General features: G+C 38.2%; 1 protein-coding gene across 1 annotated transcript in view; it reads right to left on the minus strand.

The window, feature by feature from the left end:
- Nucleotides 1-2,397: 2,397 nt before the first annotated feature.
- Nucleotides 2,398-26,028, minus strand: part of CPS1 (carbamoyl-phosphate synthase 1) — a 142,436-nt gene continuing 118,805 nt past the window's right edge. Inside the window, exons 31-38 of the mRNA XM_082658719.1 lie at nucleotides 20,769-20,858; nucleotides 19,191-19,361; nucleotides 16,437-16,511; nucleotides 13,612-13,710; nucleotides 8,635-8,694; nucleotides 7,784-7,896; nucleotides 4,219-4,348; nucleotides 2,398-3,491 (exon numbers count right to left, since the gene is read on the minus strand). Coding sequence (XP_082514845.1) covers nucleotides 3,393-3,491; nucleotides 4,219-4,348; nucleotides 7,784-7,896; nucleotides 8,635-8,694; nucleotides 13,612-13,710; nucleotides 16,437-16,511; nucleotides 19,191-19,361; nucleotides 20,769-20,858 — 837 coding nt within the window. The 3' untranslated portion in view covers nucleotides 2,398-3,392. The remainder of the gene's footprint in view (nucleotides 3,492-4,218; nucleotides 4,349-7,783; nucleotides 7,897-8,634; nucleotides 8,695-13,611; nucleotides 13,711-16,436; nucleotides 16,512-19,190; nucleotides 19,362-20,768; nucleotides 20,859-26,028) is intronic.

The following is a 26,028-nucleotide window of genomic DNA, read 5'->3' on the forward strand; positions in this document are numbered from 1 at the left end:
CCACTCAGTAGACCTGGTCCTCCTTGCCCACTGTTGAATTCTCAGCATGGAAAATGCTCCTTTGATTTTTATTCAGCTCTACAGACAGACATAGCCCGTATGTTGTCTGCACTGGTGATATATAACAGATTCAGAGGTTTTAAAATGTGTTAACCTGTTTGTATAAAAGAGTACAAATGTTCCAAAAGGACAAAGCCTTGTCAAATGTGAACACAAATCTGCTTTCATTTTCTTGCATTTCCCTCCTCCAACCAAACTACTGAATGCGTTATTTATTTGTGTTTAGTTCTTCTTAAAGTTTGGAACATTAGGAAACCCAAAGGTAACAAAAACAAAAATTAATATAATTTCATTTTCAGCACCTTGGAGAGAGTGTGTATCATCTTCCGTTTCCCCAAAACCCTTTATTTCAGGAACAAAAATATAGGGATTATTTAGAAACAGTACTGCTTGATTAATTATTACTACTCTTCTCATTTTATTGTATTTTACAAATAGCTTCTTCAAATTAATATAAAAATTGAGAGCCTTTATAAAATTTCCATGACACAAAGCTTAACTATTACTTTGACCTTTTGGTACTTTCAGCAAGCAATTCTTTTGTTTTTTTTTTGTATGAGTTACTTTTCTGAATTGGTCACTAACTGCTTACTTTTGGTCAAAGTGTAATTTTTCTCTTCCTCTGAGTGTGTATATACATATGTGTATTTAGATAGATAGATACGTGATAGATAGATACATGATAGATAGATGATTGATAGAGGATAGATAGAGAAAGCAATACTAAGTCAAATGGGGTAAAATATTACCAATAGGTAAATCTGGGTAAAGGGTGTACTATTTTTATTTTTGCAAATTTTTAAGTGTAAAATTCTTTCCAAATAAAAAGTTTTAAAATTTCTATGTGGTTTAAACACGCATAACTAAGAATTTATTCTCAACCTCTCCCCATAGCTCTTTCTCTCCACACATGCCTTGAGCTCCAGGTATACCAGGCTGCTTGTAATTTCCTCAAATGAGTGTGCTTATCCTCTAGTCTACCTGGAGAACTACAACACACTGTACAAGACAACACCTGAGACCATCTCCCCAGAAAAGCCTTTTCCTGATCTCTGCCAGCAAGTATTTTCTTCACTGTGAGAAGTGATTTTTTTTAACATGTCTGTCTTCATTAAAATACAAGATATAAAAAAATGAAACTGCATTTTGTGTGACCCTGGGCACGTTAATTAACTTCTGTGCTTCAGTTTATTTATAATATGGAGATGACAGCACCTACTCACAGGGATATTTTGAGGATTAAATGGGTTAACTCACGTAAAGGACTTAGAACTACCTGAGGAATAGCAGATACTCCATAATGTTACTTCCTTATTATGGTTGTGCTGGTGGTGTGATGGTGCAAAGTAATACAGCATCAGAAAAGTACTAGAATAATAGGTGTAGGAGGGATCACAGTATATTCTACACTAAAACTTGAAGAAACTCATTAAGTATTTTTAGGTGAATGAATCAATGATCAGGGAGTATATTAATATAATATTATGGGGAAGAAGTAAGGAAGGTCTTGGGCTTCCCTGGTGGCGCAGTGGTTGGGAGTTCGCCTGCTGATGCAGGGGACACGGGTTCGTGCCCCAGTCCGGGAAGATCCCACATGCCGCGGAGCGGCTGGGCCCGTGAGCCATGGCCGCTGAGCCTGCGCGTCCGGAGCCTGTGCTCCGCAACGGGAGAGGCCACAAGAGTGAGAGGCCCGCGTACCACCAAAAAAAAAAAAAAAAAAAAAAAAAAAAAACTAAGGAAGGTCTCAACCACAATGATAACAAGAGGGAAAGAAGGGGAAAATAAATTTTAAAAGCCTTCATGTAGATCTATATCAAGGGAAAGGATAAAAGCTATTATGTCCTCATTATCTTAGAAATTTCACAAAGCCACGTTTTAGGTGGTATTTCTGGGATATGGTATCACAACGGTCATTGGCACTATGTTTCAGACGATATGGATCAGCCTCTGACTGGGTTCAAGTGCTTTTCTCTGTGTTATGCAAGACGTTTTTTAAAAGTTTAGTTTATTATGTATGTGTGGCAATCATTAGTCAGTGTGTGATTATAGCTGTATGTTTGAAAGGGTCCAGATCAAGGGTAGTATATAACTACATAAAAAGATAATAAATTTTTAATGAGATAAGCAAGCTATGGGAGGAGGAAAAAAAAGAGAAATGTAACAGTTTAAGCTTCATTAATTTTAATATTAATTTGTTCATATCCTATAGGGCTTTGAATAGAAAAAGAAAAAAAAGATATAATCTTGGCCCAAAACCCTGTTTCATCAGAGAAATGAACAGATTTTGTGTATCAATGTAAAAATAAATGAACACATAATAGCAAGAATACAACAGTCTTGTCTGTTGATAGTATTTTATTTAAAAGTTCACAATTAGAGCGCTTGTAATAACACAAAAAGTTTAAAAGTGACAAAGGCTGCCTGTAGGAAGGACTTTTCTTATATGTAGAAGGAACAAGGATCTTGTGCTTAAAATGTGTAAAACACTCATCGCAGAGTGGGACTCAGTAGATCAACAGAATCTATAATCTGAAGGGAATGAACATAACTTCCAAGTTATTCCAAAGTTGGCAGGAAGGAGGGGGGGGGGTTGCAGAGATGCCATAAATCTGAGGATTTCACTTGGCTCAGGTTACAAATCCAAAGGACAACAAGAATAAACCATCTCAGCGGTATGCACCATCTGCTGACATACTACAAAACACAAAACTGCAAACCAGTGTCCTTTAAAGAAATCCATACTTTAAAGACCTCTGTCACACGTCTCAAATTCAGCACTGTGGGAGGGGATAAGTATATTCCTGGTTAAGCCAGACAGAATGATGATTAAAAAGAAGCAATACACAAACATCATGATGGAGGAGTTCATAAATTAAATCCATGTTTCATTTGAACCATTTTTATAGTATTCTGCCTTTGTTAAAGTGCCCTGAGTATGGCAGATGGTATTTAAAAACAATGACAATAGTGTCCGTAAAGTATATATAGAAAGAGTTCAGAAGATAGAGCAGCAACTTTTTCGACCTTGATCATCGTTAATCAGCACCATAAAATGTTAGCTGCAAAGAAGCATGTAGGTAAGCTTAGCACACCAAAAATAAGGCATTTAGTAAATGAAGGAATTCTCGTGAAGGACTCTCTAAGTAAGGTTTTTAAAAAGTGACTGACAACAATTTAATTGTGAAAGAAGAGCATATTAAGGCATAACTAAGTAAACTGAAATAAACCTTGATATCAATATTCATCTTTGGGAAAGAAAGTTGTGAATCAGTTTCTTTAGATAAAAAACTGGCTTAGGTTGATTTAAGAATGGAGATGGGGCATCCATTTCTCTATGCCGCTTTCCCAGCACGGTACTGCCTGTAGTGGAAGAGACTCTTGGCGTCCACATTGCGAGATTTCTTCACAGCTTCCGCAAAAAGTTTGGTCACCTGAAAATATAAGGGTAGGAATCTTAGCAACGCATATGAAATGAAAGCGAATGTTTAATGCAGCAGGAGTGAAAAGTCACAGTTTCTGTTCCCAATTTTCAAAGGGGCAGGAGATGGAAGACACAAACATTTTTATTTAACGGGGACTTTCTCCTGTATCTCAGACCTCAACGTGAATAAGCTTATTTCCTCCCACCCCCCATGGGGATTAAAACTGACTGAGGGGGGAAAAATACAATGGGCAGAAAGTTAACGAGTCTTGACAAACATTTCTTCTCCCTGTGATAAATCTGGTGGGTCATGTCCAAGTAGAAGGGAACATACCTCCTGCGATCATTGCCTGTGAATTGGACAAGTGCTTGCACTGTATCTAGATCTTCAGTGATCATTAACCTGTTGCTTTTATGCGGTGGCTTTCATTTAGACACGATGGAATAAAATTGTGTATCTTTATTCCATGCCACACCACACATGTTATTTAAAGGATAATTGTATGGGTAATGAGAGAACCATGGCTATCCATGGCTTCTGACTATCACAACTCCTTGATCACCAACTGTCTCAGATAGGCCATGACCTACCAAAATAGACCATTATTTTAGATTCTATTTAGAAATTCTTCTCCATTCTGAAAGTTACAAGAAAGGGAGAAGAGAGATGTGCACTCTTAAGGGAGGCGCAGAAACAAAAACCCTCAGGCAGGCTATCTGTGAGAAAAAGAACATACCTGGAAATTAGTGAGGAGAGCAATTCCACTGTCAACAGCTGTCCTCCGAATCACATAATTATCATGGACAAATTTAGTGTTGTTATTGGGGAGGTTAATCACCAAGTCAATGCTGCCGTCTCTAATCAACCTGGAGGAATAAACAAAATAAACACAAGTTTGCAGGAGACTATGTATATTTTATAATTAGTTTTTTTAAATACTAATGTAAATTACTTCTCTTAACCATTCAAGTCCATTCCATACTGAGTTGATTGACACCTGCCCTCCTTTATTCCTAAGCAGATGTACAAATTACACACATTTGGGGGTTATAAATTTTTGTTGTGTTCTTGAAAGAATTCTGGTGAATGCCTAATTAATCGAATGGAAATATTTGTTTCTCTTTAAAATGCTATCTATCCATAGCAAGAACTAGTAATTTGATAGACAATTATTTATTTTACAGGAGGTGGTTCCTCCAGCATTGAAGGCCATTTGGCCCCCATACTCCCCCCTCAGATCAACTTTACTTCATTGCCTGTTTCCCAGTGCCTTAGCTGATGGTGTGGAAATACAGGTCGCCTGATTTTAAATTAAAACATTTCACATTCTGTTGCTGGGCTACTACACACACTAGGAGACATTTAATCAAAATGTCAAAAGCATGAAGTATTGTTTTACAAAGCCCTAAGGAGGGCATATAGCATCATTAGAAGTCTACTAAAGTCAGAAAAATGTGCCCTTCTTTTATTAATTTGATAATAATTTAGGTTACTTTCTTAAGAGCCCTATCAAATAGTATATCACATAGAATTTGGTATGACTTAGCCATTCAGTAGGCTGTAACATCCTGTAGCACCTGAGAATTATCTCCCATGTACCCGTGCCACATAGCTCCATAAGTGTTGATGTAATGGTGTTCCTGAAGGCTCACGTAGTGTGCTGAAATAAATGTCTTACAAAACCTAGTGATGTACAGAATCCTAAAGATGCTACCAGAAAACTACTAGAGCTAATCAATGAATTTGGTAAGGTAGCAGGATTCAAAATTAATGTACAGAAATCTCTCACATTCCTATACACTAATGATGAAAAATCTGAAAGAAAAATTAAGGAAACACTCCCATTTACCACTGCAACAAAAAGAATAAAATACCTAGGAATAAACCTACCTAAGGAGACAAAAGACCTGTATGCAGAAAACCATGACTCTGATGAAAGAAATTAAAGATAATATAAACAGATGGAGAGATATACCATGTTCTTGGATTGGAAGAATCAACATTGTGAAAATGACTATACTATTGAAAGCATTCTACAGATTCGATGCAATCCCTATCAAACTACCACATTTTTCACAGAACTAGAACAAAAAATTTCACAATTTGTACAGAAAAACAAAAGACCCCAAATAGCCAAAGCAATCTTGAGAAAGAAACACGGTGCTGGAGGAATCAGGCTCCCTGGCTTCAGACTATACTACAAAGCTACAGTAATCAAGATAGTATGGTACTGGCACAAAAACAGAAATATAGATCAATGGGACAGGATAGAAAGCCCAGATATAAACCCATACACCTATGGTCAGCATATCTTTGATAAAGGAGGCACGAATGTACAGTGGAGAAAAGACAGCCTCTTCAATAAGTGGTGCTGGGAAAACTGGACAGCTACATGTAAAATAATGAAATTAGAACACTCCCTAACACCATACACAAAAATAAACTCAAAATGGATTAAAGACCTAAATGTAAGGCCAGACACTATAAACTCTTAGAGGAAAACATAGGCCGAACACTCTATGACATAAATCACAGCAAGATCCTTTTTGACCCACCTCCTAGAGAAATGGAAATAAAAACAAAAATAAACAAGTGGGACCTAATGAAACTTAAAAGCTCTTGTACAGCCAAGGAAACCATAAACAAGATGAAAAGACAACCCTCAGAATGGGAGAAAATATTTGCAAATGAAACAACTGACAAAGGATTAATCTCCAAAATTTACAAGCAGCTCATGCAGCTCAATATCAAAAACAAACAACCCAATCCAAACATGGGCAGAAGACCTAAATAGACATTTCTCCAAAGAAGATATACACATTGCCAACAAACACATGAAAGAATGCTCAACATCACTAATCATTAGAGAAATGCAAATCAAAACCACAATGAGGTATCACCTCACACCGGTCAGAATGGCCATCAACAAAAAATCTACAAAAAATAAATGCTGGACAAGGTGTGGAGAAAAGGGAACCCTCTTGCAGTATTGGTGGGAATGTAAATTGATACAGCCACTACGGAGAACAGTATGGAGGTTCCTTAAAAAACTAAAAATATGACCACCATATGACCCAGCAATCTCACTACTGGGCATATACCTGAGAAAACCATAATTCAAAAAGAGTCATGCACCACAATGTCCATTGCAGCTCTATTTACAATAGCCAGGATATGGAAGCAACCTAGGTGTCCATCGACAGGTGAATGGATAAAGAAGATGTGGTATATGTATATATATATATATATATATGTACAATGGAATATATATTACTGAGCCACGAAAAGAAAAGAAATTGAGTTATTTGTAGTGAGGTGGATAGACCTAGAGTCTGTCATACAGAGTGAAGTAAGTCAGAAAGAGGAAAATAAATACCGTATGCTAACACATATATATGGAATCTAAAAAAAAAGGTTCTGATGAACCTAGGGGCAGGAATAAAGACGCAGATATAGAGAATGGACTTGAGGACACGGGGAGGGGGAAGGCTAAGCTGGGATGAAGTGAGAGAGTGGCATGGACTTATATATACAACCAAATGTAAAATAGATATCTAGTGGGAAGCAGCCATATAGCACAGGGAGATCAGCTGGGTGTTTTGTGACCACCTAGAGGGGTGGGATAGGGAGGGTGGGAGGGAGACGCAAGAGGGAGGAGATATGGGGATATATGTATATGTATAGCTGATTCACTTTGTTATAAAGCAGAAACTAACACACCACTGTAAAGCAATTATACGCCAATAAAGATGTTAAAAAAAAACCCCAAAAAAACCTAATGATGACATAGCCTAAGGCATAACAACCAACCTGATCAAAGAATGGCAAATTAGGTAATACAATAGATGACATTACCATAGCACGCCCCCTAGTGTCCTGCATGCTGCAAGTCCTCAGTAAACTGACTGATTCATTGATGTACAACCTCAGTGAAATGCAGCTGAGCATTCTTGATATACACAATATAAGTTTGCCATAAAATACAGAGTGCTGCATTACATTCTTCATGCCCATGATTCTCACCACTGAGATCTTGGTGTCAGTCAAGGAATGGATACTTACTAGGAGACATTTTGAGAGATGCTACATATCACCATGTACATATATGGAATTATGTGTTTTGTAGTAATAGCAAAGTTCATGAGAAGGAAGCTTTACTATCGTTCACCAATTTCGTCATTTTAAATTGGATGACTAAGAAGACTTGCTATAGGGTAAGGTGATATATTTACATCACAATAGTTCCCAAAGTTAATCCTTCATCTGTTTTGCTATCTCAGAATATTCTGCCCAGTTCTTACTTTCTGATGGAAGAGAGGCTGGGATTCTGTCCTTCTTGAGACGGCCACGCCACTGGGGTGGCAGGGACATTGTTGGCATTGAGCCAGTCTGATGTGGCTTCCGTAGCAAAGAGCTGCATTTAAGATGGAAAAGTCGGTTACTGTATCACAGGGAAAGTTTTCACAGAACAAAGACACCCACTGGGACACACGTGTCATTTAAAGCATAGAGCAGAAAAAACTGGTGAATATGAGATGCAAAATGATGTCAGAAATTGAGATTTAGACTCAGCATCTAGAGTCATGGGCACTTTAAATATTTTTAAAATATTTGCAGTAAGAAAAAATTTAATAACCTCAATTGTAACTGCTTTTGTAGAGGAGAAAAATAAAGAGTTGTTGATGGCTGAAAATTCATTGTTATTAGGCCAACAAACCCTCATGACCACAGGTCCAATGAGCCTTGGGACTCATTCTGTTTTACAGAACCAGGCTTTGTGTGGAGATATTCATGGCAAAGAATTTTTGCCTGTAACTGTTAACACCTGGAAACTATGACTTCGTATGGAAACAGAAAAAGGAAAAATGGAAAATATATGGAAATACGTTGAAACTTTATCCCAATTCTGTGTATGCAAAACTCTCTAAGTTTTTAGTCAGCAAATTTTATTGAGTTTGTGGTAATTGTGTTAAAACTTAAAGCTAGTCTTTCTGATTAGTTTATTCCATTGAAGTTTTGAAACTGTCAAGTTAGACATCTTTCAAGTGGAGAGGTTATATTTTGCGCTATTTTATTCGCTAATATTCTTCAGTATTCTTTTTTGCAGATAGAATGCTGACAGAAAACAACTTAAAAAAATAATATCACATACCTTGAAGCCTTCATTGTGTAACTGTTCAGCCACACCAAGGAATTGTGGACGGAATGATTGCTGAAATTAAAGGAATTTAACTGAATTCACTTTCCAGATATACATGTTATTCATTTAGTCATGCAATATGGCATTCTCTCATGTCATAAAAGGCAATGTCATGTGTTGCCAAGTGCTTTCTATTCAAAGATGACAAGTTTTATCCTTTTATTCTCCTTTAATGAGTATAACTTCTTACTTATTTTCCGATATAGATGAAATTCCATCCACATTGTCTTGCTTTCTACTGTCTTACTTCTTACCCCTCAAATTCCTTCACCCCCTATTTAATCCACTTAGTCTCTGCCTGTAGAATCAGATTCACCCCAGTTCTGGAGGAACCCTTCTCCTGGTCAGGGAGAATTTAAAGTCACCTGGATTAGGCACTCAGCACCAAGTCAGCCTTGTTGGATGTTTTGCTGTTCAACCCGTTCTAATTGCTGAATTCTAACTTTGGACTGCACTTCAATAACTAGGCCCTGTCCTAAGTTCATGCACCGTTCCCTACAATAAGTCAATCATTTGGAATCAGTTTGGCAAAGAGTAAAAGAATGGGCTCTGGAGTCACTAAGCTGCATTTCAAATACTGTCTGACCTGCAGATACCAGTCAGAACCTCATTATGGATCTGTTTCAGTGTCGTCCCCCAGGTGGAAAAGATAAATATCCGACATGACAGTATTGGCAGTTTCCAGCCAGGGAACTACTCTGCCTTCTGGTCTGGGGTGTTGGCTTTCATAGTCACATTATAAACTTCTATCAAACATGTATTGAACACTTGTGACACATAAAATAGGCTCTCTACAAAAAGAAATTACAGCTGTCAGCTTGCATCTGAGTAGCCCTAGATTTAATAGCTGATTGAAAATACCTGGGTAAGAAACCATTTGTTACTAAAGGTGAAAAGTCCAAGCTGATTTATTTCCTGGAAAACATTTATAAGGAAGAAAGTCTTTTAAAAATGATAAAAATAAATATTTCCTCTAATTATCATTTTCACATTAATCCAACTTCTGGCTACAGAACCAAAAGCCAAGTTAAGGCTGTGTCATGCCTGTGGACTCTACTGGGACGTCTGGATTGACAATGCTATGGTTGTTCCTAATGATTCTGTATTGAAGATAAAAGGTTATTCATGTCACTTGGAGTTGTCTTTTTCAAATAAAATGCTTGCTTTGTGTTCCTGGGCAATGCTGAAGCGCAGATGTCAGGATGGTACTCTTCACAAGCATCACTGAATAGCCCAATCAGAGGGGAAAAACAGTGAGGGCTCTTGATCTACTCTAGAGTAAATCATTCATTGTTAAAGGGTGTTCCAGAAAACTTCAAAACAAGGCAGATTGCCTACTCATAGCAACTAAAAATAAACCCTGATGGAAATATTGCCGGAAAATCAAAGACGATTTTGTTGCCACATAAACCAACATTATGCCTTTCTTATATGAGGATCTATGCTTATGGAAAGGGTCTTGGTAGAGATACAGTACATATAATTGTTGACAAGGATGCTTTTTTTTTTTTTTTTTTGCAGTACGCGGGCCTCTCCCGTTGCGGAGCACAGGCTCCGGACGTGCAGGCTCAGCGGCCATGGCTCACGGGCCTAGCTGCTCCGCGGCATGTGGGATCCTCCCGGACCGGGGCACGAACCCGTGTCCCCTGCATCAGCAGGCGGACTCTCAACCACTGCACCACCAGGGATGCCTGACAAGGATACTTTGACAAAATCTAAATCTTGATTTTTTTTTTCCCTAAGTCCTAGTTACACAAGATTGATGTCATGAATATTTCAAACTTCCCAAGTAATTTGATCATAGGATTAACTTTGAGAAGGCAGAAACAGAGGGTCTCTGTGTGTGAAGGAGTAGGGTAGGAAAGAGAAAATAAAGAAAAATTAGGAACACTGAAATATAACCAATGAGCATGTACACATGCACACACACACACACACACACACACACATGATCTATTTACTAAATGTTGAGTCGTGGTTGATACTTGCTAGTGATAAATTAAAATTTGAAATATGTGTTAAACTACCAACAATAAGAAAAAATGTTTCCCGGCTCAGCGTCCTTTTTGCCTTTCCTCCATATTTCTCTTTTCCCCCAATTTTCTCTTGCAACCTGCTGTGAAAAGTTAGAGGTAAGGTTTCTTCCATTAAATCTTTCTACTCATAGCAGGTAGCTGGGTCAGGGTGGGGCAATGACGAGAAAAGAAGACCTTTACTTCAAATAAATGGTATAGATGTTGACCAATCTCCCCACATATACATGAAGGAATAATAAAGCAAATTAACTGCAACAGTGCTGGCTACCAGGGCTCCTCTGTGATTGAAGTCTATATAACATCATGCTAAATGAATGTTTATCTCAGGAAATCAAAATGCAATGGTGGACTTTCTTTCTTAGTACATAACTCAACGAAATGTATTCTCTTGTATTTACCAGCCTTAACCCCGTTTATATATTAGCAGTACTATTTTAGGTCCTTTTCAGTTCTGACTTTATGTATTTGGATGAATTTATATGAATTCTTCTGTCCAAGTGGAATCATGTTAAACAAAATGTGTTTTTTTAAGCATGATGTATCCTGAAATACGGAATTATACTTACTTTATCCACAGTTAATATGAAGCTTAGGTAGATTTGTTCCCATTCTGCCTAAGAAGATGTCCAGTGAGTTTTAGCTATTAACTCTAGGGTTAGTATATTCTGTCATATTGTTCAGTTAAATTTGTGATTATCCTTTTTAAAGAAATCACTGTAAATGAAAATCCTCCATATAATAGTGAAGAGATTATACACTGACTGTTGGTGACGGCAGCTTTTCTTTGCCTCCCATATAAAGTAGGTTAGAAAATGATTTCTGCATATCTAGAGGCTTAGAGTCTTAATGATCAATTTTACCACAGCTGCAAATATTTTATTAAATATAACTTTATTATTAAATATTTCTTTAAATATACTTTTTAAATTCTGTAATTAAAATACATATATATTTAAATTCCTTACATTATGCATGCATGCACAGGGAGAAAGTTCTTTGCAAAAATTCATGTAGCTGCTGGATTTCTTTAAAAAAGAATACACCGAAAGGTAAAACTTAAATGAACAAAACCTCATTGCTTTAAGAAAACTTTTTGTTCCCTACAAACCCCCCTTTTTCCCTACAAAGCAAAAATTCTGTTCACTGATGCCAAAATCACACTAGTACTTCATGGGGATCAAATTAATTTTTGCTTTACATTTCCCTGCAGCACTGGAACCAAACAAGGCACTATTTTATACATCACTGCCTTCTTAAAGTGGTATTTTAAAATGTTAGCATTATTCTGATTAGTTGTGAGGACGGGGACTAAGGGCATGGTCTCCTCTGGATGCCCCCAGGTCTCACATTAAACTTTAAGCCATAACTAGAAGTTGGAGAAATACTCTTATACTTGTGACTTAATAATACTTAATACCCATTATAATGTGATGAGTCTCTCATATGGTGTGATGTGTCTCTGAACTGCCATTAAGCTTCGCAATTGCAATTCATCTTGTTAGCTTCTGTTCTAACTGTTCACCATCACCCTTCTGGCACCTTTATGAAGCAAAATCCCAATTTAGTCTTTGCAGAAACTTCTCCAAAGCCGCTACCCATCCAGTCTCCAGAGACTAATTTGCTGATATTAAGGCACTCTAATGCGACAGCATCTCTAATAATTACCCACTGATTTGAAAATACCTGGTATTATTCTAATTATATTTTTATTGATTTGTATGTAACCATGCAGGATTTGAAATTATTAAAAGTATGGCAGGGGTGATATATAAAACCATCTATTGTTATTGTAGGCTCCAAGAATTATTAACCTCAAATGAAAGTGAATGATCAGTTGGGAAACATCTAGTATTTTTCGGGAAATTTATAAACAAACAGTTTGTACACTCTTGTAATAATATTCCAAGGAGTAATAAGAGTTTCCTGGCTCCCATTTTGCCCTAAGATTTACATTTGACTTGCAATAATAAACCAATAATGTCCTTCTCACCATATGAAGATATTCACGTATAATTACTTCACCCTGCTTTGACTTAGAAGGTTTACTAAGTAACAATATTTCAAGAACTTCCACAGTACACTGTGGGATGTACTGACTTTCTTAAGCCCATTAAGTCACTGCCCTTTAAGAACTTTCAATTCATCTTGGAGTGTCAGGCTAAGAAAATTTCTCAAATAATGCCCATGTCTTCTTCAACTTTGAATCTTTGACATTTAGTAGAAATTGAAATGTGAATGAATGAATGTAAGGAAGGAAGGAACAGAGGTCAGGAGGGGATAATACTGACTTCAGTTTGGGATGTGCTGTGTTTGAGACATCCAGATAGAGGTATCCAGCAAATTGTTGGAAACAGGGGATGGCTGAGGATAAAGATTTAAAGTTGATAGTTTTAGATGGAGAGTGGATACCAAAGACATGAATGAGCTGGCAAAGGGGAAAGTCAAGAGAAAGAACTAGACATAGACATAGACACAGACTCAGAAAAAGAGTTGGGACCCAACCTCATGGAAAGCCTAGGTTCAGAGGCTAAGGAGGTAGAACTAAGAATAAAAATATAGAAAAGATGTAACCAAAGAGTAGAATAGAATCCTTTTGAAGTTGCCCTAAATCCTGTTCAGGATAAGTATCACTTCACTAGAGATATTTTTCTTTTCTTTCTTTCTTTTTTTTTTTTAGTTGTTTATTCACTTATTTGTGTTGGCTGCTGCAATGAGAAAAGGCAAAAATCAGGGAACAGACAGAGTACAAATGTCCATTCTTTCTAGAAGTTGCTGGGTTTTTTTAGTGGAACTTTAAACAAATCTCCCCTCTTCTATACCACCATTAAGGTCATTTCCCCCACCAACTCCCAGCATGTGCCCGCAGGCATGCATACAACCACACAGCACTTACCTGAATTCCAATCAGGATGCCTTTCTGGGGTAACTTAAATCCTGTGGAAAGCATTGCCTTTAGGAAAGCGGTATGAATACCTTCACCAAAGCAAGCCACCTGTTTAGAATAAATGAAAAAAATAAAGTAAAAGAAAGCAAATGATAGTCACTCAACGTTACCAAAAAACAAACACAAATGAAAAGTCAGAGACTCCTATGCTAGATTTTATTGAGTTACCCAAGGACCATGTAATCTGAATCCAGGGATTAAAAATCTGGCTAGGGCAGACGTATCTTGTGTTTTTAATTAAGCATAATGAATAAGTAAGCAATTCTTTCTCTGTCCAACAACACTCCATGGAGCAACGCAACTGGATTCTACTGTGAGATATCTGGATACAAATTACAGCTTCTGGCCCATAATATGGTGAGTTACCAAATGTTAATACGACTTAACGTTTAAATAACGGTATATGTCTTGTATGCTATGCAACAGGGCATGAATTCATGGGTCAGTAGCACAAATGCATAACTGCTGATCAATCAGTTAGGAGTCATTTCATATGTATGAGAAAGCCTTCAGAGAAATTCAATAAATCTATGAAAATCTCAAAGGAACTTGTTCTTTTATTATTATTATTGTTTTCATAAAATGAACCAAAATACCTTGCTACTAGTCCTGAATATTATAGCCTAAAGTAAAAAAAATTCCAAATTAACATACAATGTTGGGATATACAGAGGCTTCCCCTAGGGTAACTGTGCTACAATATAACTACAAGTCAAACGCCCACACTAACTACAGAACAAGTATATCTGAGCATGATAGGAGTAGATTCTGCCATGCACATCATCATTTGGCACGGGTAGAGAACCACCATTAGAGTAAATAACACTGATGGCTAAATTCATTCTTTAAGCAAATGACGACCTTACTGTCAAAGGAAAGTTCTCATGACTATGATTGTCACTTGACCACCAGTACATGCTGCTTTTAACTCCACAGTGAACATTTTCTTTGGTCAAGAACTGGCTAACCAAATTAGTAATGTCACCCTAAGCTAACAGAACCCAAACCATACTAAAAGAACCTGGGCAATTCCATCATAAGTGCATATACAACCCACAAGAGATTTCAGCAGTTTTCTACAAATAACATAAAAAGTAGTTAAATATGTAAGTAAAGATTAGGACTAACATTCCCACCTCACCACTAGGAAAGCTAAAGGTTTATTTAATCCCACAACAAGCCATTTCAACACTGAAAATGTCTCTGAAGCATAACTGAGATTTCACTAAGCTACAATTATTATTATGATTTCAGTTATAAAACAGAACTTGAAATATTGTACTTAGTGACACTTGGAAATATGACTCTAATGGAAGAATTATCTCCCTGTACTTCTGAAACAGATACAAGTAAGGGGGAGCTGAATTTCTAATTCTCTCATATTTTCGTATTTCAACAACTCCAATAACGTATGTCTGGAGGCAGAATGGACATAGATACAGTACTGAAAATAGATTTGCCACACTAGAGAAAACAGCATGAAGGAAAACAGATCTCTCCCTGATGTGAATCCTGGGCTGGCTGAAAACAGCCCTGCTACTGAGTGACCAAGGGATCACGATGAATATCAGAGTAGCTCCTTAAACAGCAGAGAAATGTAATGTAAGTCCCTTGTTTTCAAGTTAGGTTTTCTCATCTATTAAATTAACAGAAGCAGCAAAGGAGCTAAGAGAAGGCAATCATCAGTCCAAATACGAACAAGATAGCCATTTATTCCTCACTGCCTCCCTTCCTGTTTCACTTGGCTTCTCATCACAGATCTTGCTTGCAACCAGGCAACCATATAAAATATCATGTATATGTTGCAATTAGGTATTTTCCCCTTTCAGGTTTTCCTCAACACCAAGAGGAAACAATGATGCCTCCCAGTCTGATGTTGCCACCCCCATGGGCACTGATGAGAATCTGAAGGCTGTACCTAGTAAGTCTGTCAAGGGCTAGGTGATTCATAAAATGTCCTGGCACTAACATGTAGGGAACTCTCTGGTATCTGACAGCTTTCTACAAGAAACACATTTCACATTCTTAAAGAAACCTTCAGGGCTTCCCTGGTGGCGCAGTGGTTGAGAGTCCGCCTGCCGATGCAGGGGACACGGGTTTGTGCCCCGGTCTGGGAAGACCCCACATGCCGCGGAGCGGCTAGGCCTGTGAGCCATGGCCGCTGAGCCTGCGCAGCTTGTACCACAAAAAAAGAAACCTTCAGCTGACAGAGTCCTCAACACAAGTGAAGAGGGACATCCAGTGGCCAGTCCCACTATAGTTTTTAGATAATCCCCAAGAAGTTAAAGTTGCTTTTAAAGTGGTTCTGGGATTTTGCAAATATCTGCAGATCCCCAAATATTTTGGCCCCATTATCTTTCTGCTCATGTACATTCATTCCACATATTGCTAGTAAAATCTCGATGATCTAATTTCATAGTAGCAAGGAAAGTTAGAGGAAGCAAGAGGTGCTGTTACAGAGAGATCTAAGAACCTTAAAATAAAAATACCTGGCAGATATTTACCTAGACATCTAGAGGAATATTTGAAAGATGTTCTCAATGTGTAATGTGGAAGTGAATGACACATGTTGAAATATAAGTGAGAATTTAGACTCTGGGCTACAAAAGTCAAAGATTTTTCCTCAGCTCAAAATGCCTAAGTCCTTTCAGACTTACTCTGATAGCAAAAGAAGTATCCCACTAACTACTTACTAACTTGCTTTACTATATTCAGATCATAAAAGCATAGAAAGTAGATTTAATGAAAGTGGTCATGGATCATTAACTAGTTACCTCTCCAGTAGAAGCCATCTCACAACGCAGAATGGGGTCAGCGTCTCTCAACCGGGGCCAAGAAAACATTGGAGCCTGTCAAAAATAACGGGTAGGAAAAATATGTTGAGAGAAGGGTATAAAAGGTATAAACAAGGATAAAAATATTTAGTGAATCATCTCTCATAGGGTTCATTTAGGCTACAGTAGACATGTAAAAAATTTCTTTGGTCCAAGCGTCTGACTTGAAAAGTGGCTTTAAACCTCTGTTCCAGGAATTTCTTGAGCTTTGGGCCAAAAATTGGATTAAATAATCACAAATTATTTCTGTAAATAGGGCCCCAGTGACCTGTCTAGGCCAGTGTTTCTAATCTGGCTTACACATATTCTTACTGGAGTGATTTCAAACGAAGTATATTGGGCACTGGTCTCCCCAGACGCAAAGTTCAAACACACTTTTTCCTTGGTAGGCTTCTGAAAACATTCCTCTTCTTGTTCTGATTATTTGGACTTGCAACAAGCCACATTGCCAGAAAGGTCTGTCTGCAAGCTGACTTCTGAGACATTAAACTGCTGTTGATACCTTTTTAAAAGCTTTGAAAAACATTCTGCTTGGGAACACTTTTGCCCAGAACTTTCATATGAACTAGAACATAGATAGCAGTGCTTCCTTTTCATTTATTTTACCAATGCAATTCACTAAGAATCGAATTCTTGTTTCTTGCATATATCCATTTATCTAGCCTAGACTATACATCTTTGATTCTGGTACCCCTCTAAGTCATCATGGGAATTCTAGCTTGGGGCCATTTCACTGGGTCATCCTAAGTCAAGTTATCATATATTCCTGCCCTCTAGCCGCTCTCTATCTCATCTGTTGATATCCATCCACCTCACTAGGACTATATTAAGATTGACTTTGAATAAGTAATTTGACAAAAAAGTCAAGATTCATGCACAAGGATAACTAGGAAAGAAGTAAACTGAAAGATACAGTGCATTTTGAAAAATTCATATCTACCCCTCAGTATTGTTATTAGTTGGAAATTATTTCATACACATATGTGTGTGTATGTGTGTGTATATTCCTGTGGTTAAGAATAAAGAAATATGAATTTGAAATTCATATATACAATTTCCAGTGGAAAAATACTTTTCGGGGCCTTCTTCTTATTGGTCTCAAACAGTAAAATCCTATGTACATATATTCCCACTGAAAGCTTTTAACAATTTATGTTGTGTCACAGCTTCCAGGAATAAAATGTTACCCTCCCCCAACATAAGAGGTGACATTCCATCCCAGTGCGCTATGAAATCCAAGGCATCCTAAATTATTAACTTAAATAAGATTAATAAATATTTTTTGATTTATAGCTTCAACTTAAAACTTCCACTGTAAAAGTCAGAAGTCAGAGTCTCAGCTGTAACACAATTATGGTTGAGGTCACTAGTACACATAAGAGTGGAAACCTGCGAAGGCATCCAAAGTACGTAAATGTCACATAAATATATTATACAATATAAATTAATTTTTTGTATGCTTTATCTAAAGAATTCAAATATATTTACATAATATCTCACTAAGCCTCATAATGTCCAGTGAGGTAGTTAAAGGTCATTATTATAAATACTCTGTTCATGGGTATACTGAGGCAGCTAGAGGAACACAATGGATTTATGATAAAGTTCTTATTCAAAATATACACATATACAGGCATATCTTGTTTTATGATGCTTTGCTTCATTGCACTTCACAGATACTGCAATTTTTACAAATTGAACGTTTGTAGCAACTCTACATTGAGCAAGTCTATTGGCACCATTTTTTCCAACAGCATTTACTCACTTCATGTCTCTGCATCACATTTTGGTAGTTCTCACAGTATTTCAAATTTTTTCATTATTATTATATTTGTTATGGTGATCTGCGATCAGTGACCATTGATGTTACTATTGCAAAAAGATTATGACTCACCAAAGGCTCAGATGATGATTAGTATTTTTCAGCAATAAAGTGGTTTTTAATTAAGGTATGTACATTGTTTCTTGAGACATAATGCTATTGCACACTTAACCAACTACAGTACCGTGTGAATATAACTTTTATATGCACAGGGAAGCCAAAAAAATTGTGTGGTGGTCTGGAACCGAACCCACAATATCTCCAAGGCATGCCTGTATTTGAAGTTAGTGAACAAACCTTAAATTTTCCTGGTCACTCTTCATAAAGGTGCCATCAGTTTCATTGCCCTCACAGTACCACTGTGAGAAAATTCTGCCACTAGAGAAAATAGGAACTAAGCCAAGGCAGTAAACATTTAACCACCACCACAAGGTAACACTTTTACAAGATTCATGCATTCCTGAAGTCTTGGCACAACTGAAGCCTTATCCCAAGAAGATACGTTCAGAATTTCTGTCTACCAACTAAACTGGCAGCATTATGCATCAGCTAAATAAATGTAGTTTATAAGTCACTCAGCTGGTTGGTTTTGAAGTTATGTAATTCTAAATATTATTTTAATTTTTGAAATGCACAATAGTACACATAAAGTTGCCTGTATAGCAACTGCACTGCTATACACTGCAATATGCTATACATGCATTGCAGTGCTATACATTGCATCGCAACTGCATTCAAAGCAAACAACATAATCCCCTAGTCTAGCACTTCAGTTACAAGGTTCAGAACGTATCAAGATTATTTTTGATGAAAAATTATTCCTTTCATTTCTTTGGAACTTAAAAAATGACTAAGATTTTTGAAAATATTACCTTAATTGCAACATAGTCAGCAGGAATTATAGGATGCTCCAATGTTGGAAGGAGTTTCTCATCAATGTTCTCTCCAATCATCACCTTGGTGGCCACATCAATGAAGTCTACCCCAAGGGTCTTGGAAACAAAGGGGAAGGACCGAGAAGCTCTCAGGTTACACTCAATCACCTGGAGAGATAACAAAATTCAAAAGAAGAGGAAGGATGGTGAGAGACAATGACAATATTAATATGCTCCTGGCCACTCTGGTTCCAGCTGTTACTGGGGCCCAGTCTTGCTTTGCCAGCCTCTTCCTTTTCTCCCCACTGCTTGACTTTTGCTAACTGGTTTCCTTTCAGTCAGTGTCCTTGAACTCTGACTTTTTCCCATCCCTGTTCCACAATTCCATCCCCACACACTCTTGACAGATTTGTTTTAATGCAGAGTTCAGATAATGCCACAGCCCTACTAGAAAGCCTTCAGTGGATTTCTACTGGCCATGAGATTAATGTCTAGCCCTTGAAAGACTTCTATCCTCTTGCCTCTATGTTATCTTGTACCACTTTTCTGGCCCCAGTCTTTCTTTCTAAGTTTACCTTCCATGATTTCCCTGGAAAAATAATAAACTGAGCTAGTCATCATCAGCTGGTCATTGATAAATTGAACTAGTCACTATCTCCTAAAATGTGCCAAATTTACCCACACATATTGTACGTGTACTGTCCTTTCTATCTTCCTTTACTTGTCAAAATTCCAGCTATTCTTTAAGACCCAGCTCAAATTACAAAATCTTCCTTGAAATCTTTTATGATCCACCCCAAATCAGGCATATGACAGTCAAATACATGCTCATACACATATGTGCAGGCACACAGACATACAGACAGACAGACACACGCACACACACACACACACTAATAGATAGGCTCTCTCTGTTCTGTGCCTCTGATACCACTTTACTTGTACATTCCTTCTAGCAGCTATTATATTCTGACTTACATTATAGTCATCTAAAAATTCATCTTCTCCCCAGTTCTCACTAAATCGTGGATCTTTGAGAGCAGAGACTGGACTCTATACGTCTCTGTAGCCACCTTATGACTTTGCATAGTAGGTGAGGAATCAATATTGGTTACTGATTAGTTACATTAAATAAACTAACTTAACTAAGACTAACCTAGTTGACTTAACATTTTTTATTTTTTTGGTAAATGGTATCCAAAACAGCTTTCTTCTCTGAGAAAGTAAACTTCAGTACATGTAATTTATGACTATTCTATAGTAACCTGGACAGATTACTTTATGATAGTTACTGCATCCATCTATATTGTACTGAAGATGGCAGTCAGTGATCTTCTTTCCAGTGGATCAGAGTGCTTTTCAAAGCTGTGACTGACATATCAGTGCCACCAAGAGCCAGTGCTTTCAAACAAGGCAGGCATTATGCGCTGTGCAACTCCCATACTCAGACACAATCAGCTGCAGGGGTCTCAGCTGCTCTGTGGCGGTGTTCACAGAGAAGAGTACCAGAGGGACACAAACCAACATGACATAACACAGCAGTGGTGTCCTCTCAAACACCTTGGCATTTCTTACCAAGACCTCATTTCCTTTGACAAGAAACTGGACGTTGAATGGGCCAGAGATGGCAAAAGCCTTTGCTATCTTCCAGGTAGCATCCTTCACCTAGATAAAAGGGACAATGATACAGTGCTAAAGAACATTCCTTAGTTTAAAAACAAACCAACAAAAAAGATACAGCACCTTAAATTTAGATTTCTTCCAGTTCTCTTTACAAAGAACTACATCTCCACTGATAATAATAATAGTAATAGTAATCATAGAAGCCATTATTAGGCTTCTATTAACAAAGTAATATTTGTACCAAATGTACTAAATATCACAACAGGATAGCAGGGAAAAGAACAAATAATCTTACAGGATTATCTTTCTGCCAAATGCATCTATCTACCTACAGTTATATACTCTGGTTTTATTTTGAGGGCTAAATGGAATCCTTTCAGTCTAGTTGCTTTAGCACCAAAACTGCAGTCCAAACTCTGTATCAATCTAATGACCTACCTGCTGAGAAGTGCAGGTCCTAAAATTACATGGTACTGCAAAGAGACCAGAGAGGTTTCTTTTATGTGCTTTTCTTTTGCCCTAGACTGCAAGGGTAGATATTATGGTCAGAAGGAAACATGTTCCCTTGCAGGAAGGCTCTGCATGTCACATATAGGAATTCCTGTATCCAACCAGAGATAGAAGGTACTCATGCAAAGAGAGAGCACTGACTGCTGGAACCAAGAGTTCCTCATTCATTACTCTTACAAGAGTGGTTCAGCAACTTAGTTATAAAAGGAAGCAGAGTCCATGACACAATGAGCTCTGAGAGATTTGGAAAAATCTGAGTTCTTGAGGTCATTTATCCTGATATAAAAAATTGAAGTACATTTGAAATCCCAGGATAGTGTTCCTTTATGTTGCTGCTGTTACAAAGCATCCTGCTGCCTTCACATTCTAGAACAAAGTAAGACCTTCAGAATTCAGTCCAATGTACAACTAGCCAGACAGGCCTGCCTAGATTCTGATGGCAGGATTATTGGAAAGTCTCACTGAAAAAGCTAAGCCTAACCTCATATACCAGAAGACTAAAGGAACATCCCCAAGTTACTTAAGATGACAGAGAGGGACCTTCAAGATGGTGGAAGAGTAGGACGTGGAGATCACCTTCCTCCCCACAGATACATCAGAAATACATCTACATGCAGAACAACTCCTACATAACACCTACTGAATGCTGGCAGAAGACCTCAGACCTCCCAAAAGGCAAGAAACTCCCCACGTACCTGGGTAGGGCAAAAGAATAAAGAAAAAATAGAGACAAAAGAATAGGGATGGGACCTGCACCTCTGGGAGGGAGCTGTGAAAGAGGAAAAGTTTCCACACACTAGGAAGGCCCTTCGTGGGCGGAGACAGGGGATGGTGGGGGGGAAGCTTCAGAGCCACAGAGGAGAGCGCAGCAACAGGGGTGCAGAGGGCAAAGCAGAGAGATTCCCACACAGAGGATCGGTGCTGACCAGCACTCACCAGCCTGAGAATATTGTCTGCTCACCCGCCGGGGCGGGTGGGGCCTGGGAGCTGAGGCTCAGGCTTTGGAGGTCAGATCCCAGGGAGAGGACTGGGGTTGGCGGCGTGAACACAGCCTGAAGGGGCTAGTGCGCAACAGCTAGCCGAGAGGGAGTCCGGGAAAAACCGTGGAATTGCCTAAGAGGCAAGAGACCATTGTTTCCGGCTGTGAGAGGAGAGGAGATTCAGAGCGCCGCCTAAACAAGCTCCAGAGATGGGCATAAGCCCCAGCTACCAGCGCGGGACACCAGAGACGGGCATGAAACACTAAGGCTGCTGCTGCAGCCACCAAGAGCCTGTGTGCAAGCAAAGGTCACTATCCACACTTCCCCTCCCGGAAGGCTGTGCAGCCCGCCACTGCCAGGGTTCCGTGATGCAGAGACAACTTCCCTGGGAGAACACACAACGCGCCTTAGGCTGTTGCAATGTCGTGCTGGCCTCTGCTGCCGCAGGCTCACCCCTCATTCCGTACCCCTACCTACCCCCGGCCTGAGTGAGCCAGAGCCCACTAATCAGCGGCTCCTTTAACCCCATCCTGTCTGAGAGAAGAACAGATGCCCTCAGGCGACCTACACACAGAGGTGGGGCCAAATCCAAAGTTGAACCCCAGGAGCTGTGCGAACAAAGAAGAGAAAGGGAAATTTCTCCCAGCAGCCTCAGGAGCAGTGGATTAAATCTCCATAATCAGCTTCATGTACCCTGCATCTCTGGAATACCTGAATAGACAACAAATCATCCCAAAATTGAGGCGGTGGACTCTGGGAACAACTGTAGAGTTGGGGTTTACTGTATGCGACTGACTAGTTTTTTATTTATACGGTTATCTTAGTTTAGATTTTAGTGCATGTTGACACTGGTAGATTTGTTTATTGGTTTGGTTGCTCTCTTTATTATTTTTTTAAATTTAATACTTTTTTTAAAATTTTATTTTAATAACTTTTTACTTATTTTATTAAAAAATTTTTTTTTTCTTTCTTTCTTTTTCTCCTCCCTTTTCTTCTGAGCTGTGTACCTGACAGGGTCGTGGTGCTCTGGCTGGGTGTCAGGCCTGAGTCTCTGAGCTGGGAGAGCCAAGTTCAGGACATTGGACCACCAGAGAGCTCCCAGCCCCACGTAATATCAAATGGCAAGAGCCCTCCCACAGATCTCCGTCTCAACACTAAGACTCAGCTCCACTCAATGACCAGCAAGCTCCAGTGCTGAACATCCCATGCCAAACAACTAACAAGACAGGAACACAACCCCAACCATTAGTAGAGAGGCTGCCTAAAATCATCATAAGGTCACAGACACCACAAAACACACCACCGGAAGGGGTCCTGCCCACCAGAAAGACAAGATACAGTCTCATCCACCAGAACACAGGCACCAGTCGCCTCCACCAGGAAGCCCACGCAACCCACTGAATCAAACTTACCCACCGGGGGCAGACACCAAAAACAACGAGAACTACGAACCTGCAGCCTGTGAAAAGGAGACCCCAAACACAGTAAATTAAGCAAAATGAGGGACAAAGAAATACACAGCAGATGAAGAAGCAAGGTAAAAACACACCAGACCAAACAAATGAAGAGGAACTGGCAATCTACCTGAAAAAGAATTCAGAATAATGAGAGTAAAGATGATCCAATATCATGGAAAGAGAATGGAGAAAATACAAGAAATGCTTAAAAAGGAACTAGAAGAACTAAAGAGCAAACAAATAATGATGAACAGCAAAATAAATGAAATTAAAAATTCTCTAAAAGGAATCAATAGCAGAATAACTGAGGCAGAAGAACAGATAAGTGACCTGGAAGATAAAATAGTGGAAATAACTACTGTAGAGCAGAATAAAGAAAAAAGAATGAAAAGAATTGAGGACAGTCTCACAGACCACTGAGACAACATTAAATGCACCAATATTTGAAATATAGGGGTGCCAGAAGAAGAAGAGAAAAAAAAGGGACTGAGAAAATATTTGAAGAGATGACAGTTGATAACTTCATTAGTATGGGAAAGGAAATAGTCAAAGAAGTCCAGGAAGCACAGAGAGTCCAATACAGGATAAATCCAAGGAGAAACACGCCAAGACACACATTACTCAAACTATCAAAAATTAAATACAAAGAAAAAATATTAAAAGCGACAAGGGAAAAGCAACAAATAATATACAAGGGAATCCCCATAAGGTTAACAGCTGACCTTTCAGCAGAAATTCTGCAAGCCAGAAGGGAGTGGCAGGACATATTTAAAGTGATGGAAGGAAGATTACTCTACCCATCAAGGATCTCATACAGATTCGACAGAGAAATTAAAACCTTTACAGACAAGAAAAGCTAACAGAATACAACACCACCAAACCAGCCTTACAACAAATGCTAAAGGAACTTCTCTAGGCAAGAAACAAAAGAGAAGGAAAAGACCTACAATAATAAACTCAAAAACAACTAAGAAAATGGTAATAGGAACATACATATCAATAATTAACTTAAATGTAAATAGATTAAATGTTCCAAACAAAAGACATAGACTGGCTGAATGGATACAACAACAAGACCCATAAAAATGCTGTCCACAAGAGACCCACTTCAGACCTGGGAAACATACAGGCTGATAGTGAGGGGACGGAAAAAGATATTCCATGCAAAAGGAAATCAAAAGACAGCTGGAGTAGCAATTCTCATATCAGACAAAACATATTTTAAAATGAAGACTATTACAAGAGACAAAGAAGGACACTACATAATGATCAAGGGATCAACCCAAGAAGAAGATATAACAATTGTAAATATTTATGCACCCAACATAGGAGCACCTCAATACATAAGGCAAATACTAACAGCCATAAAAGAGGAAATCGACAGTAACACAATCACAGTAGAGGAATTTAACACCCCACTTCCACCAATGGACAGATCAACCAAAATAAAAACAAATAAGGAAATACAAGCTTTAAATGATACATTAAACAAGATGGACTTAATTGATATTTATAGGACATTCCATCCAAAAACTACAGAATACACTTTCTTCTCAAGTGCTCATGGAACATTCTCCAAGATAGATCATATCATGGGTCACAAATGAAGCCTTGGTAAATTTAAGAAAATTGAAATCGTATCAAGTATCTTTTCTGACCACAATGCTATGATACTAGAAATAAATTACAGGAAAAATATCTGTAAAAAATACAAACACATGGAGCCTAAACAATATGCTACTAAATAAACAGATCACTGAAGAAATCAAAGAGGAAACCAAAATAAATGTAGAAACAAATGACAATGAAAACACGGTGGCCCAAAACCTATGGGATGCAGCAAAAGCGGTTCTAAGAGTGAAGTTTACAGTAATACAGTCCTACTTCAAGAAACAAGAAACATCTCAAATAAACAAACTAACCTTACACCTAAAGCAATTAGAGGAAGATGAACAAAAAAACCCTCAAAGTTAGCAGAAGGAAAGAAATCATAAAGATCAGATCAGAAATAAATGAAAAAGAAAAATGAAGGAAATGATAGCAAAGATCAATAAAACTAAAAGCTGGTTCTTTGAGAAGATAAACAAAATTGATAAACCATTAGCCAGACGCATCAAGAAAAAAAGGGAGAAGACTCAAAGCAACAGAATCAGAAATGAAAACGGAGAAGTAACAACCGACACTGCAGAAATACAAAGGCTCATGAGAGATTACTACAAGCAACTCTATGCCAATAAAATGGACAACCTGGAAGAAATGGACAAA

Source organism: Grampus griseus, assembly GCF_964374135.1.
Source record: "Grampus griseus genome assembly, chromosome: 7".
Taxonomy (NCBI): domain Eukaryota; kingdom Metazoa; phylum Chordata; class Mammalia; order Artiodactyla; family Delphinidae; genus Grampus; species Grampus griseus.